Raw genomic sequence first — 14,024 nt, 5'->3', positions numbered from 1 at the left:
TGGGGAGGCAGAGGTAGGAGGATCACCTTGAGTTGAAGGCCACCCTGAGACTATATAGTGAATTCCAGGTTGGCTTGGGCTAGAATGAGACCCTACCTTGAAAAACAACAACCAAAAAAAAAAAAAAAAGAGGACAACCAAGATCCATCTATAAGACAAGAAGACAGAAGAAGATAGCCAGCTGCCCACCACAAGACAGGGATCACCTCTACCACATCTTCCAGGGCCCAGAAAAAATTGCAGAGGAAGTAGTGACACGAATACTGCTGTTACCACTAGTCTGACAACCAGTTCCAGGGCAATGGTGACAGACATTGTGATCAATCAAACCTATCAAAGGCTGGGCATGGTGGCTCATGCCTTTAATCCCAGCACTTGGGAGGCAGAAGTAGGAGGATCACCATGAGTTAGAGGTCACCCTGAGACTACATAGTGAATTCCAGATTAGCCTGAGCTAGAGTCAGACCCTAACTCAAAAAACCAAAAACCAAAACAAAACAAAAACCTATCAAAGCAGAAATCTAGAGGCTACAGAGAATTTAACACTAAATTAGGCTGCCAACAGGTCTGCCATGGCTCAGGGAAAATTTTAGAAACATTGTAAGAATCATAGAGTGGGTAGGAATACCCTGAGACATGGTCCCAACCCAACTGGGACTGCCTCAAGCCTTCATGACCCCTCAGTGAATACTATAACCCCACTGAGAAGGGCCCCCAGGGTAATAGATGCTGGGATGAGGGAATAGAAGGGTACACTATGTAATATATATATAATAAAATATTAAATTAAGAAAGAACATATTACAAAGATAAAAAAGTTGCTGGGCATGGTGGCACATGCCTTTAATCCCAGCACTTGGGAGGGCAGAGATAGGACTGCCATGAGTTCAAGGTCACCCTGACACTACATAGTGAATTCCAGGTCAGCCTGTGCTAGAGTGAAACCCTGCCTCAAAAAATAAAAAAAAAAAAAGAGGGCTGAAAAGGTGGCTTAGTGGTTAAGTACTTGTCTGTGAAGTCTAAGGACCCCAGTTTGAGGCTTGATTCTCCAGGACCCAAGCTTACTTGGTGGCAAATGCATCTGGAGTTGGTTTGCAGTGGCTGGAAGCCCTGGTGCACCCATTCATTTTGTCTTTCTGTACTTGCAAATAAATAAATAAAATATGTTTAAAAAAAATCTTAAAAGCAATAAATTGGTGTGTTTGGCAGCTGTTGAAGCATTTTGGAGAACATAGGATTTTGTTGTGGGTCCCCAGTGCCATACATGGAGCTGAAGAATTTGATATTTGCTCTGTGATTTTCAATCTTGCATTGGTCCAGTTTCCAGTGTTGACTCTGTGCCATTAGGTATTGTAAACATTTAGCTTGTGTGTGGTTTTAAATGTTCACAGTTAAGAAACTGTCTTGAGCCAGGCATGGTGGCATACACCTTTAGTCCCAGCATTTGGGAGGCAGAGGTAGGAGGATTACCGTGAGATCAAGGTCAGCCTGAGACTCCATAGTGAATTCCAGGTCAGCCTGGACTAGAGTGAGACCCTACCTCAAGGGCAGAAGAAAAGTTTCTTTGTTTTTTGTTTTTCTTTGTTTGTTTTTCTCAAGGTAGGGTCTCACTCTAGCCCAGGCTGATCTGGAACTCACTATGTGGTCTCTGGCTGACCTCAAACACACGGTGATCCTCCTATCTCTGCCTCCCAAGTGCTGGGATTAAAGGCGTGCATCTCCACGCCCCACAACAAACAGTTTTTAGTCTCATATGAGACTTGTGGACTTTGAATAACATCAGAACTGGGAAAGACTATGGGAACTTTTTATAAAAATAGTATTTTTTGTAATGTTTCTGCGGGGGCCTATAGAATTGGCACACCAGGGCCTCCAGCCACTGCAGTTGAAGTGCAGATGTCACCACTGTGGGTGCACGTGCGACCTTGCGTGCTTGTGTCACCTTGTGCGTCTGGTGGGACCTTGAGAGTCAAACATGGTCCTTAGGCTTCACAGGCAAGCTAAGCCACTTCTCCAGTCCCAAATTATATTTTCATTCATTGGCAAGCTAAGAGAAGGACTGACAGAGACAAAATAGAGGCATTCTGGGGCTTCTTGCCACTGCAAACGAGCTCCTGACGCCTGTGCATATGGCTCCATGTGGGAATTGAACACCAGTGGGAGACATTGCAAGCAAGCACCTTTGACTGCTGAGCCATCTCCCCAGCCCTATGGGGACTTTTGAAGTTGGACTGAATGCATTTTGCATCATGAGGTGGTCGTGAGTCTGTGGGGGTCAGGGTAGAATGTCATGCTTTGAATGAGGCACGTCCCATAGGCTCATATGTGTTTTGAATCCTTTGATCCCCAGCTGGTGGCAATTTGGGAAAAATGTGGAGCCATTGTGAAGAAGCTTGTTGGAGGCAGGGTGTCTCTGCGGGTGGGGTTTAGGATAACAGAGCCCAGCTCCAAACCCAGCACTTCCTCCCCGCTCACTCGGGTGACAAGACGTGAGACCCTGTCTTGCTCACACGTTTTCCTCACCATGAAGTCAACCCTTTCCTTACATAAGCTGCTTCAAGTGTTTTGTCCCAGCAAAGGAAGGAAATTCAACCAAGGTCTTGCACAAAGCCTTACAAAATTAGCATATGAAAAAGACTAATTGGCAAAGAAAAAGGGATGCCCCTCCCCCTCCCCCAGCTGAGGCCAACTCAAACCAGCTAGCCTGCCCCGTGCCTGCAGGTGGCCTCTGGCTCTTTAGTTAGGATACTAAAATGCGCATCTCTGGGCAGAAACTGAAGATTCTGTGACACATGTGGGTGTATGTCGAACCACAGGTAGCACACGTGTGTAGACAAGCCGACGTCAGGTGACGTGAAAGCCTCGATCCTTTCGCTCTAGCGCGGCCTGAGCTTCTGATTCAGTCCAGTTCCTCCCCCCACCCCCCCAGGAGAAAGACGCTTCAGGATTTTCCCGTCTCGTCTCCCGAATTATAGATGCTTGTGCTACTCCTTCCGTACTTGTGTCGTCAGACTTGCACAGCAAGTGTTTTACCAGGCTCTGGGACGTGTACGGTCTCCTCTTCTCTATGCCTGTGTGTAGGTGTATGTATGTATGTGCATATATGGGCAGTGTGCTTGTAAAGGACAGAGGACAGCTTCAAGGCGTCTGCGTTCCACCTTCTTTGAGACAGGGTCTCTTGCTGCTACAAATGAACAAGCTTTAGATTCTACTAGATCTGCCTCCCACTGTCCAGTCTCATGAGCCACTTTGCATCTGCCTTCAAGTGGGTGCTGGGAATTGAACCTGGGCCAGCAGCCTTTGCAAGTAAGCACCTTTAACTGCTAAGCCATCTCCCTTGCCTCCTACTACCTTAGCTGTTTCTTAATAAACTCTCTGCTTCGGCTGCAAGTACATGATTTTGCTTAAACCTTTGTTGAGAGACACAAGAATCTGGAAGCCCTGACGAGGTCCCTTTAACCCCCAACAGCCACCAACATCAATATGTTGGAGTTTTTCAGGGGTCAAATCACACAAGTCAACACGCCACAAAGGCAAAGGCAGCTTGGATAAAGTTAAGGAGGGTAAACTGCTGACCCTTTTAGACTCACTAGAAAGAAAAAATCTGTGTCTGCCCTGGATTGGGCATGGAAGGGTATCCAGGAACCTGGAGGATGCTGGTGATGGAGAGGTCAATAACGGTCATCACAAAGAGGAGATTCTCACTGAGATCTTTGTTCTCTTGCAAGAATTATTAGAATGGATTGTCTAGGATATTAACTTTCATGAGAAACTTGTTTCTTTGCACATCCTGAATGGTTACATTGCCTGATAAAATGTCATTCCATGTGGGAAGAGTCAAGACTATATTCATCCACTGGTCTTCTTCTGATGTCTCAGAGCTTGAATACCACCAGTCCTAAAGGAAGGAGAGAGAACAAAAGGTAAACCAGCATTCTTTTTTTTTTTTTTTTTTTCCATTTTTTAAGGTAGGGTCTCACTCCAGCCCAGTTGACCTGGCATTTACCCTGTTCTCCCAGGCTGGATTAATCAGCACTCTTGGACATGTATAAGCAAAATGAACCCAACTCCAGAAATGGTAAGATGACTCTGAGCTTTCCTTGGTTTATTTTTAATTAGTTAATCATTATTTATTTGTGTGTATGTGCCACTGTGTGTATCTGGAGGTCAGAGGACAACTTCAAAGTGTCTGCATTCCATCTTCTCTGAGACAGGGTCTCTTGCTGTGCAAACCAACTGTCACACTACAAAGGAATGTTGCACTAGCTGGCCAGCTGGCCTTCTAGCATCTGATTCTCCTGGCTCCACCTTCCATTGTCATAGGCGCCTTGGGATTGCAGGTGAACACATCCCTTTGCATCCAGCTTTAAGGGAGTCCTGGGGAATTGAACCCAGGCCAATAGGCTTTGCAAAAAATAGCACCTTTAACTGCTGAGCCACAGCCCCCCTGAGCTTGCTTATTTTCTTTCTTTCTTTCTTTTGTTGTTTTGTTTTGTCCTTTTTCTGAGGTAGGGTCTCGCTGTAGCCCAGGCTGGCCTCAAACTCACAATGGACCTCCTATCTCTGCCTCCTGAGTGCTGGGATTACAGCCATCAGCCACCATGCCCAGTCCTCCTAAGGTTTTATTGTTTTTGTTTTGTTGTTTTAGACACGGTCTCACTAGGTACCTGCTGGGTATGGAATTCACTATGTAGAGCAGGCCAGTTTTGAACATAGGGCACTACTCCTGCCTCTGTCCCAAGACTAATAGGTGAGACTAATGATGCTACCACACTTGGCTCCTTTGACTTTTTTTTTTAAGTTTTTCAAGGTAGGGTCTCACTCTAGCTCAGGCTGACCTGGAATTCACTATGTAGTCTCAGGGTGGCTTCAAACTCATGGTGACCCTCCTACCTCTGCCTTCTGAGTACTGGGATTAAAGGCATGCACCACCATGCCCGGCTCCTTTGACCTTTTTAAAAAATAGTTTTCTATTTATTTATTTTTGGTGTGTGTGTGTGTTGTATGTATGGTGTGTAAATGTGGTTTGTGTTACATGTATGTGTATGTGTGCCTGCCCCATGCACACATGTTAAGGCCAAAGGAATACATTGGGTGTCCTCCTCTATCGCTCGTCTACTTTATTCTCCTGAGGTAAAGTCTCCCACTGAACTCTGTTTTTTTATTTTTTGGTTTATTGAGGTAGGGTCTCACTTTAGCTCAGGCTGACCTGGAATTCTCTATGTAGTCTCAGGGTGGCCTCAAACTCATGGTGATCCTCCTACCTCTGCCTCCCGAGTGCTGGGATTAAAGGCATGCGCCACCACGCCCAGCTGAACTCTGTGTTTTAATATTTATTATTATTATTAACAAGATGTTTCATATGGATAAATCATGTGTTCATACCATCTTTTTCCTCATGCCTTGGAAGATCGCTGTGAGTTTGAGGCCACCTTGAGACAACAGAGTGAATTCCAGGTCAACCTGAACTAGAGTAAGACCCTACCTTGAAAAAACTAAAAAATAAATAAATAAATAAAGCCTAGAGGTGATAAATTCAGCAAAGTGGCAGGATATAAAATCAACACACAGGCCTGGAGGGATGGCTTAGAGGTTAAAGGGCTTGCTTGCAAAGCCTAAAGACCCAGGTTCCATTCCTCAAAAACCATATAAGCCAGCTTCACATAGTGGTGCATGCATTTGGAGTTTGTTTGCAGTGGCTAGAGGCCTGGTGTGCCTATTCTCTCTCTCTCTCTCCACCCCCCTCTCTTATAAATAAGTAAATAAATAAAAATAAAAGTTTAAAATCAACACACAAAAATCAATAGCCTTTGTATAGACCAGTGACAAACATATAGAGAAAGAAATCAGTCCCATTTACAACAGCCACAAAAAATTAAATATCTTGGAACATCTCTAACCAAGAAAGTAAAAGACTTGTACAGTGAAAACATAAAAATACTTAAGAAAAGCCTGGCATGGTAGCATACACCTTTAATCCCAGCACTAAGGAGGCAGAGGTAGGAAGAGTGCTGTGAGTTCGAGGCCAACCTGAGAGTACATAGTGAATTCCAGGTCAGCCTGGGCTAGAGCAGGATCCCACCTTGAAATAACAAAAAAAGACAGAGAGAGAGAGAGAGAGAGAGAGAGAGGGAGGGAGGGAGAAATACTTCTGGTGGTATCACCGTTCCTGATTTCAAGGTTATACTAGTATAGCCATAGTAATAAAAACAGTATGGAACTGGCACAAAACAGACACATAAATCAATGAAATAGAAGGTAAGGGTAAATGCTAGTAATGACAGCTACCTGATGTTTGACAAAGGGGCCCAAAACACACACTGGGGAAAAGACAGCTTTTTTTAAACAAATATTGCTGGAAGACCTGGATCACCACATATAGAAGGCTGAATATGGACTCACTCCCCTCACCTGCACAACAATCAAAACAAATCAAGGACCTCAATATAAGATATGGAACCCTAAAACAACTAAAAGAAAAAATAGGAACAACACTCCACGATATAGGCATAGGGAATGATTTCTAAAGTATTTTAGTTTTGGAATATTAAGGTTGGGTCTCGGAGCTCACTGCCTAGCATGAGACAACCAACTCCCATTGCCTCTCTCTCTCTCTCTCTTTTCCTGTCTGTCTGGGAAGTAGTCTTCCGGGAGCATTCCCCACCACAGCTTGCTGACTCCTGGTACATACCTTGTTCATGCCCAGCCAAGATTTCTCCACCATATTCCCCTGCATTTCAGAGATGTATAAGGCTTTGTTCAGGAAGGTGTCACAATTCTGTCCATCTCCCAGTAACATGTAGACATAGGCCATCAGGTGGTAGAGCCGCGGGTAAAAGACAGGGCCAGTTGTATTTTGTTCCACAAGACTCCCTAGGTTCTAGAGAAAACAAACAAAAAATCAGTATAATCATAATCAGAAAAAAAGTCCCGGGCTGGAGAGATGGCTTAGTAGTTAAGGTATTTGCCAGCCAAAGCCAAAGGATCCCTGTTTGATTATCTAGGACCCACATAAGCCAGATGCACAAAGGGGCACATGTGTCTGGAGTTCGTTTGCAGTGGCTGGAGGCCCTGGTGTGCCCATTCTCTCTCTCTCTCTCCCTCTTTCTCTCTCTCTCTCAAATAAATTAATAAATAAAACATAGTTTTTTTTAAATTTTTTTAAAATTTATTTATTTATTTATTTGAGAGCGACAGACACAGAGAGAAAGACAGATAGAGGGAGAGAGAGAGAATGGGCGCGCCAGGGCTTCCAGCCTCTGCAAACGAACTCCGGACGCGTGCGCCCCCTTGTGCATCTGGCTAACTTGGGACCTGGGGAACCGAGCCTCGAACCGGGGTCCTTAGGCTTCACAGGCAAGCGCTGAACCGCCAAGCCATCTCTCCAGCCCAAAACATAGTTTTTTAAAGTCCTTGGTTGTACAGATGATTTGGGTACACTTTAAGGATATAAGCAGCTGGGCATGGTGGTGTACACCTTTAGTCCCAGCACTCAAGGGGCAGAGGCAGGAGGATTGCCATGAGTTTGAGGCCAGCATGAGAATACATATGTAATTTCAGATCAGCCTAGGGCTAGAGTGAGACCCTACCTAGAAAAAACAGGGGAGGGGGCGGGACATAAGCAGCCAAGTAAAAAAGTATATTACACGAACATATATGATAAATACTGGTAATAAAATGATAAATGTAAGGTGGACCTAGGAATGCCAAATGAGTGACCTCATCAATACTTCTTGGCACAACAGTACAATAAAAAGATTGAGTAAAGAAAAGGTGGAGAGAGAGCTAATCAAAATCTAAGAGGATATAAGTAAATCATATGGAATCCTCCAGTTTTGGACAATGGAACACTCAGGAGTTGTAGATTGTTGCTAGAAAATTTTCAGTGCCAGGGATGGGATACCTTCCAGTGAGTTTTGGCAAGGGAGGTCCCTGATACCCCTAAAACATTACAGGCCATTACCAAGGCCCTTGGTTTCCCACCAGGAATAGATGGTAAGACCCTATTGCTGAAGACTCCACATACTTGGACTGCAACGTCATTGAGAAATCCTGCTGGAGCTGAGCTAAAAACCTCCTCCATATAGACCAGCGGCCGGAAAGCTGGAAAAAGCCATTCAGCATGCAGTTCAATGAGAAAAATCACCAGTGAAGATACTCAACAGTGGACACTGCAAGCCTTATATTTGGCCAGCCAAGCCAAATGAGCCAATGGGTGCAATAGTGGCACATTTGTTATGGGGGGTACCAACCACCCTCTAATTTGACTGGAGGTCCACTCCATGGGAGGGAATACATCCCTGATACTGAAAACCTACAACAGAGGTAGTCATGAGCCCTAGGGGTCTGCTGATATCTGGCTAAATGTATATATTATGCTCACCAAACTGCCCAGTAAGCACTTCTCCTAATGTTCATACCTATATATTAATGCTACTCTCATTTTTGGTTAGAGAAGCTTCTCTTTTCAGATGATAGTGACCTTGGGATAACTCAGAAGTGACAGGAGCACTCAGCACTGCAATATCTCTATCATACCTTCCAAGGCTCAGGGTCCTTTGCAGAAGAGGTAGAAGAAAGAATGTGAGAGCCAAAGGAAGGGTAGGACTTCTTACAACGTGCTCCTTCAGACACAAAATGGCCTGGATATCCATGACTTCACAGTGCCAGACACTACCTACACAAGACCATCATAATAAGAGGAAAAGATGATGACATCAAAATAAAAGAGAGACTGATTGAGAGGGGCAGGGGATATGATGGAGAGTGAAATTTCAAAAGGGAAAGTGGGGGTAGGGAGGGAATTACCATGGGATATTGTTTATAATTATGAAAGTTGTCAATAAAAAAAAGAAGAAGAATGGGCTGGAGGAATGGCTTAACAGTTAAAAACATTTATCTGCAAAACCAAAGGACTCAGGTTCGATTCCCCAGGACCCATGTTAGCCAGATGCACAAGGAGGCGCACGTGTCTGGAGTTGTTTGCAGTGGCTAAAGCCCTAGCAAACCCATTCTCTCTTTCTCTCTCTCTCTCTTTCCCTCTGTCAAACAAATAAAATAAAAATAAAATATTAAGCTGGACGTGGTGGCACACGCCTTTAATCCCAGCACTTGGGAGGCAGAGGTAGGAGGATTGCCACCTTGAGTTTGAGACCACCCTGAGAATATAGAGTGAATTCCAGGTCAGCCTGAGCTAGAGTGAGACCCTACCTCAAAAAACCAAAAAGTAAATTAATTAGTTAATTAAAAAATAAAAACGGGGCCTAGAGAGATGGCTTAGTGGTTAAGTGCTTGCCTGTGAAGCCTAAGGACCCCAGTTTGAGGCTCAATTCCCCAGTACCCACGTAAGTCAGATGCACAAGGTAGCACATGTATCTGGAATTCATTTGCAGTGGCTAGAGGCCCTGGTGAGCCCATTCTCTCTCTCTCTTTTGTTCTAAAATAAATAAATAAATATTTAAATATATATACATATATATAGGAGCTGGCCGGGCATGGTGGTGCATGCCTTTAATCCCAGCACTTGGGAGGCAGAGGTAGGAGGATCACTGAGAGTTTGAGGCCACTCTGAGACTACATAGTGAATTCTAGGTCAGCCGGAGCATGAGTGAGATCCTATTTCGGAAAAAAACAAAACAAACTAAAATAACAGGAGCTGGAGAGATGGCTCAGTGGTTGAGGCACTTGCTTGCAAAGCTTAATGGCCCAGATTTGATTCCCTAGTACCCATGTAAAGCCAGATGCACAAAGTGGCACATGCATCTGGACCCTTTTGCAGTGCCTAGAGGCCCTGGCATGCCCATTCAATCTTTCTCTCTCTGTGTCTTTCTGTCTGTCTCTCTGCTGGCAAATAAATTTTAAAAAATTTAAGAATAATAATAAAAATAAAAACAAAGAAAAAGAAAATAAACTCTTTTTTTTCAATTATCAAAATTTAGAAGAGGAAGTAGTCAATTCTGTAAGTAAGGAACTTGTGTGTTATTTTTCTCATTGCTGTGACCAAGTCCCTGACTAAAAGCTGCTCATGGGAGGAAGGGCAATTATCTTGACTGCTAAGCCATCTCTCCAGCCCCCATGAGCTGTTTTATTAAAGCTTTTAACTTGGCTCACCAGCCACCTTGCTGGAGGAGATGTCACGGGGGGGGGGGGGGGGGGGAATCCTGGCCCTAAGGTGTGTTTGGGGTGGATCTGATTTTACAGCCCAAAGGTGTGCAGAGCAGTCTAAGCTTTGGTGGGGTGCCTGCTATTTGCTGCTCTTTTGTGTTTGCTGCTTTTGGCGATTCCTGGCTAGTGGTGGTTTCTCTCTGCCACTGATGGAAGGTCCCCTCATCTGTAGGCTTGAGGGTGATCCCCTCCTCCCCTAGGCTGTGCCAGGTATGGATGTTTGTCCTAGTGGCGTGAGGCTGACTACAGCAGGCAGTTTCAGTTAGGGACAGGAGCCCAAAGAGAGAACCAGAAGAGGCCACCCTGCCTTGGCAGAAATGGAACTCGTGTCTGATCCAGTTCTATCCACAACGGGTGCAACGCCCCCCTGCAGCCTCCAGTCGGGCACACTACCTAAGTGGGATAGCCTTTGGGGTTCACCCTTTGAATCTGCAAACCAATCAGGTCTTCTCTTTACATACCTGACAAAATAATGCGCATTTTTCCAATCAGCTATAAAGGCTTGTCCGCACTTATCTCTGCCCTTTCTCTGCTCTGTGATCTCTGTGTGGGCACATGAGTCTGGCTTTCCCCTATCCAGCCTGGGTAGAGGAGAGCAGTTTTTCTGCTTGGCTCTGCTTTATAATCTGGGGTAACTGCTCACTTTAATTACATGTTTGATTGTCCTCTGATTCCTGAGTCTACCATGTGTGTATTTCCTTTACACGCAGATCTACCACGTGGGTGTTTTGTCCAGATTCTGGGCCTGCTACCTGTGTGATTCCTCTAGACTCAAGGTAACCATGGTGTAACTCTTTACTGTCATTTCTCATCTGACTTCGCTGCTCTCTGCTTTGGTACTTTCCCTCTGCTCTTCCTCCTTCAGCCACCACCACACCCTCCTAACCTTCTTCCATGGGGGCTCAGGGCAGGTACTGTGCCTCCCACACGAGTGCACGTTTCTTCTGAATCTCCCTACATAAGCTCCTAGGTCCTATCTTCCACATGCTGTGGCTCTGCTCCAGCCTCTTCCTAGACCTCCATTTCCCTAAATGAGCCTCGTGAATTGTGGTGTGCCTTCCACATGAGCGTGTGCTGCCTGTCTTCCACACGCTTGCAACTCTGCTCCAGCCTTTTCTTAGAATTTAATTTCCTTTAAATACACCCCAAAATTTGTGATTTCTCCCTATATAAACTCAGTAATTCATAATCTATCCTTCTTGAGTCTGTTTTTATCATTTTTTGTTAAATAGGATAAGAACCCAAAATTGGGGTTTGTAAGTTTGGAAAACTCCTGAACCCCAAAATCCTGTATCACTAGTCTGGAAAGATATGTGTAGAGCTTGAAATATGCCAAGTACTCACTTCTCAACAAATCTACCTTCAGGAGACGCTGTTTAACTGAAGCCTAGCTGACCAGAGAAGAGAAATACCCAAAGCAGGCGGCTTCGGCCATCAGAACAGAGTCTTCTAAGAAGGAGGGGACTGAAAAGCCTTGTGAAATTCAAGTCCAGAGTCAAAGGCTTACTAAAGACTAGAGCTAACCAGAAGTCTATGTCACCTCCCTTGCACCTTGCCACATTACTAAAGAACTGTGTACACTGGTTCCTTTTACTTCCTATATCCTACCTTGCTATCAAGAAAAAAGTACAAGGCATATTAAAAGGTACAGGAAAAAAAAAAAAAACCCACAATTTGAAGAGACAGAACTGACATGAACCAGACATGTCAGGGATGTGAGAATTATCAGACCAGGAATTTAAAACAACTCTCCTTAATATAGTAACACTAATGGATAAAGTAGAGAGCAAGTGAGGGCAGTGTAGGAGAGAGATGGAAATCCCGAGAAAGAACCAAGACATGCTTCCAACATCCCAGAGTGCTTGCAGGTGGAGAGTGGAGACTGTCTTACTGATGCATAGGCTGTGAATGAATTCACCAAAGCTAGAAGGCAGCAGAAGGACAGTCTATTAGACACACGGGCTATAGCTGCAGCAGGCAAGACAGTCAAAATGATCAGTGCAGAGGCGTTCAAGGGGCTGCTTTGCTCGTGTGTGTCTGGGGGTCTGCGCAGGCAGCCGGGCAGTGTTTCGACGGTATGGTGTCCTAAGATAACTGCAGCTGGGTTCAGTGACACACTAGCCTTGGGGCAGTGGGGATCTTGTTCTGAGTCAGAGATGGCTGAGCACAACCACCTGCCCAGCGCTGGCCTTCACATTCTGTAGCTAAACTTGTTCTGATAACTCTTCCTCGCAAGATACTGGTCCTGCTTGAAGGCAGCGGTGGCCTTTCTCTGAGCCCATGCTGTTCTGAGGGGAAAACGCCGTGTTCTAGCATGGCTCCCTATCACCATGCTTCCCAGAGTGGCACTCGCAGTGGTAAGTGGGCTTCTTCCTGGGTAAATTCAAGACTTTTTCTTTCATAAAGAAGGAATGGAAGCTGGGCATGGTGGCGCACACCTTTAATCCCAGCACTCCGGAGACAGAGGGAGGAGGTTCACTGTGAGTTCGAGGCCACCCTGAGAATCCATAGTGAATTTCAGGTCAGCCTGGGCTAGAGTGAGACCCTACCTCAAAAAACCACACACACTGCCGGTCATGGTGGCGCATACCTTTAATTCCAGCACTCGGGAGGCAGAGGTAGGAGGATCGCTGCTGTGAGTTCAAGACCACCCTGAGAATACAGAGTGAATTCTAGGTCAGCTGAACTAGAGTGAAACTTTACCTCAAAAACAAAACAAAACAAACAAAAAAAAAAAAAGAAAAGAAAAGAAAAACCAAACACACACACACAAATACTTAACATCTCTAAGTGGGCGTGGCCTTTAAACATTCAGCATCTGGTTCCTATTACTAGCCTGATAGACCTTGGAAGTAAATTCATCCCTCAACCTTCCAGAATATGACAGCTTGGTCCACACCTTGGTTTGAACCTTGTAAGATCCTAGGCAGAGACCCCAGTGATGACACAGAATTTTGACCTGTCAAATAATGAAACAGGAAGGTGGTGGTGGTGATGATACTATTGTTGTTTTTGTTTGTTTTGGTGCTGGTGATTAAGCCTAGGTCCTACCTTGCACTAAGTCCACTGAAGCTACACCAACCTATTCTAGGTATTGTTTAAAGCTGTTAAGTTTGATACAACAATAGAAAACTAACATATTGGGAGTTAGAGAGATGGCTCCCTGATTTAAGGTACTTGATTGCAAAGCCTGCTGACCCAGGTTCAATTCCCCAGAACCCATGTAGAGTAGGAAGCAAAGTGGTGATGTGTCTAGTATTCGTTCGCAGTGTCAAGAGACCCCGGCACATGCACGTACACACATATGTGTGCACAAATTAATTATTTTTAAAAATAAATTTATTTGCAAGCAAAGAGAGAGATGGACACAGAGAGAGGCATATATAGAGAGAATGGAGAATGGGTGGGCCAGGGCTTCTTGCCACTGCAAACAAACTCCAGATGTATGTGCCACTTTGTACATAGGCTTTACATGGGCATTGGGGAATCAAATCCCAGGCTGTTAGGCTTTGCAAGCAAGCACTTTAACCACAAAATCTTCTTTCCTGTCCTAATTTATTTATTGTTTTCATGGCAGGGTCTTAGTGATCTTCCTACTTCTGCCTCCCAAGTACTGAAATTGAAGATGTGTGCCACCATGCCTGTCCAATTAATTTTTTTAAGAGCTGAGAAGTGATAGTTGAGTGCTCAGCTCTGTTTTTAAAATTTATTTATCTGACAGAAAGAGAGAGAGAGAGAGAGAGAGAGAGAATGGGTGCATCTGGGCCCATAGCCATGGTAAAAGAACTTCAGACACATATGCCATCTTGTGCATCTGGCTTTATGTTAGTACTGGGGAATTGAACCTGGGTCCTCAGGGT

General features: G+C 44.8%; 1 protein-coding gene across 2 annotated transcripts in view; it reads right to left on the bottom strand.

The window, feature by feature from the left end:
• Positions 1 to 3,694: 3,694 nt before the first annotated feature.
• Adcy10 (adenylate cyclase 10) overlaps positions 3,695 to 14,024 on the bottom strand; it is a 105,631-nt gene continuing 95,301 nt past the window's right edge. For both annotated transcript variants that reach the window (XM_045135982.1, XM_045135975.1), the window contains 2 exons: positions 6,692 to 6,880; positions 3,695 to 3,898 (listed from right to left, as the gene is read on the bottom strand). In XM_045135982.1, the coding sequence (XP_044991917.1) occupies positions 3,734 to 3,898; positions 6,692 to 6,880 (354 nt within the window). In that variant the 3' untranslated portion in view covers positions 3,695 to 3,733. The remainder of the gene's footprint in view (positions 3,899 to 6,691; positions 6,881 to 14,024) is intronic.

Source organism: Jaculus jaculus, chromosome 1 (genome assembly GCF_020740685.1).
Source record: "Jaculus jaculus isolate mJacJac1 chromosome 1, mJacJac1.mat.Y.cur, whole genome shotgun sequence".
In the NCBI taxonomy this organism is placed as follows: domain Eukaryota; kingdom Metazoa; phylum Chordata; class Mammalia; order Rodentia; family Dipodidae; genus Jaculus; species Jaculus jaculus.
This window is presented reverse-complemented; position numbering and strand designations above follow the sequence as displayed.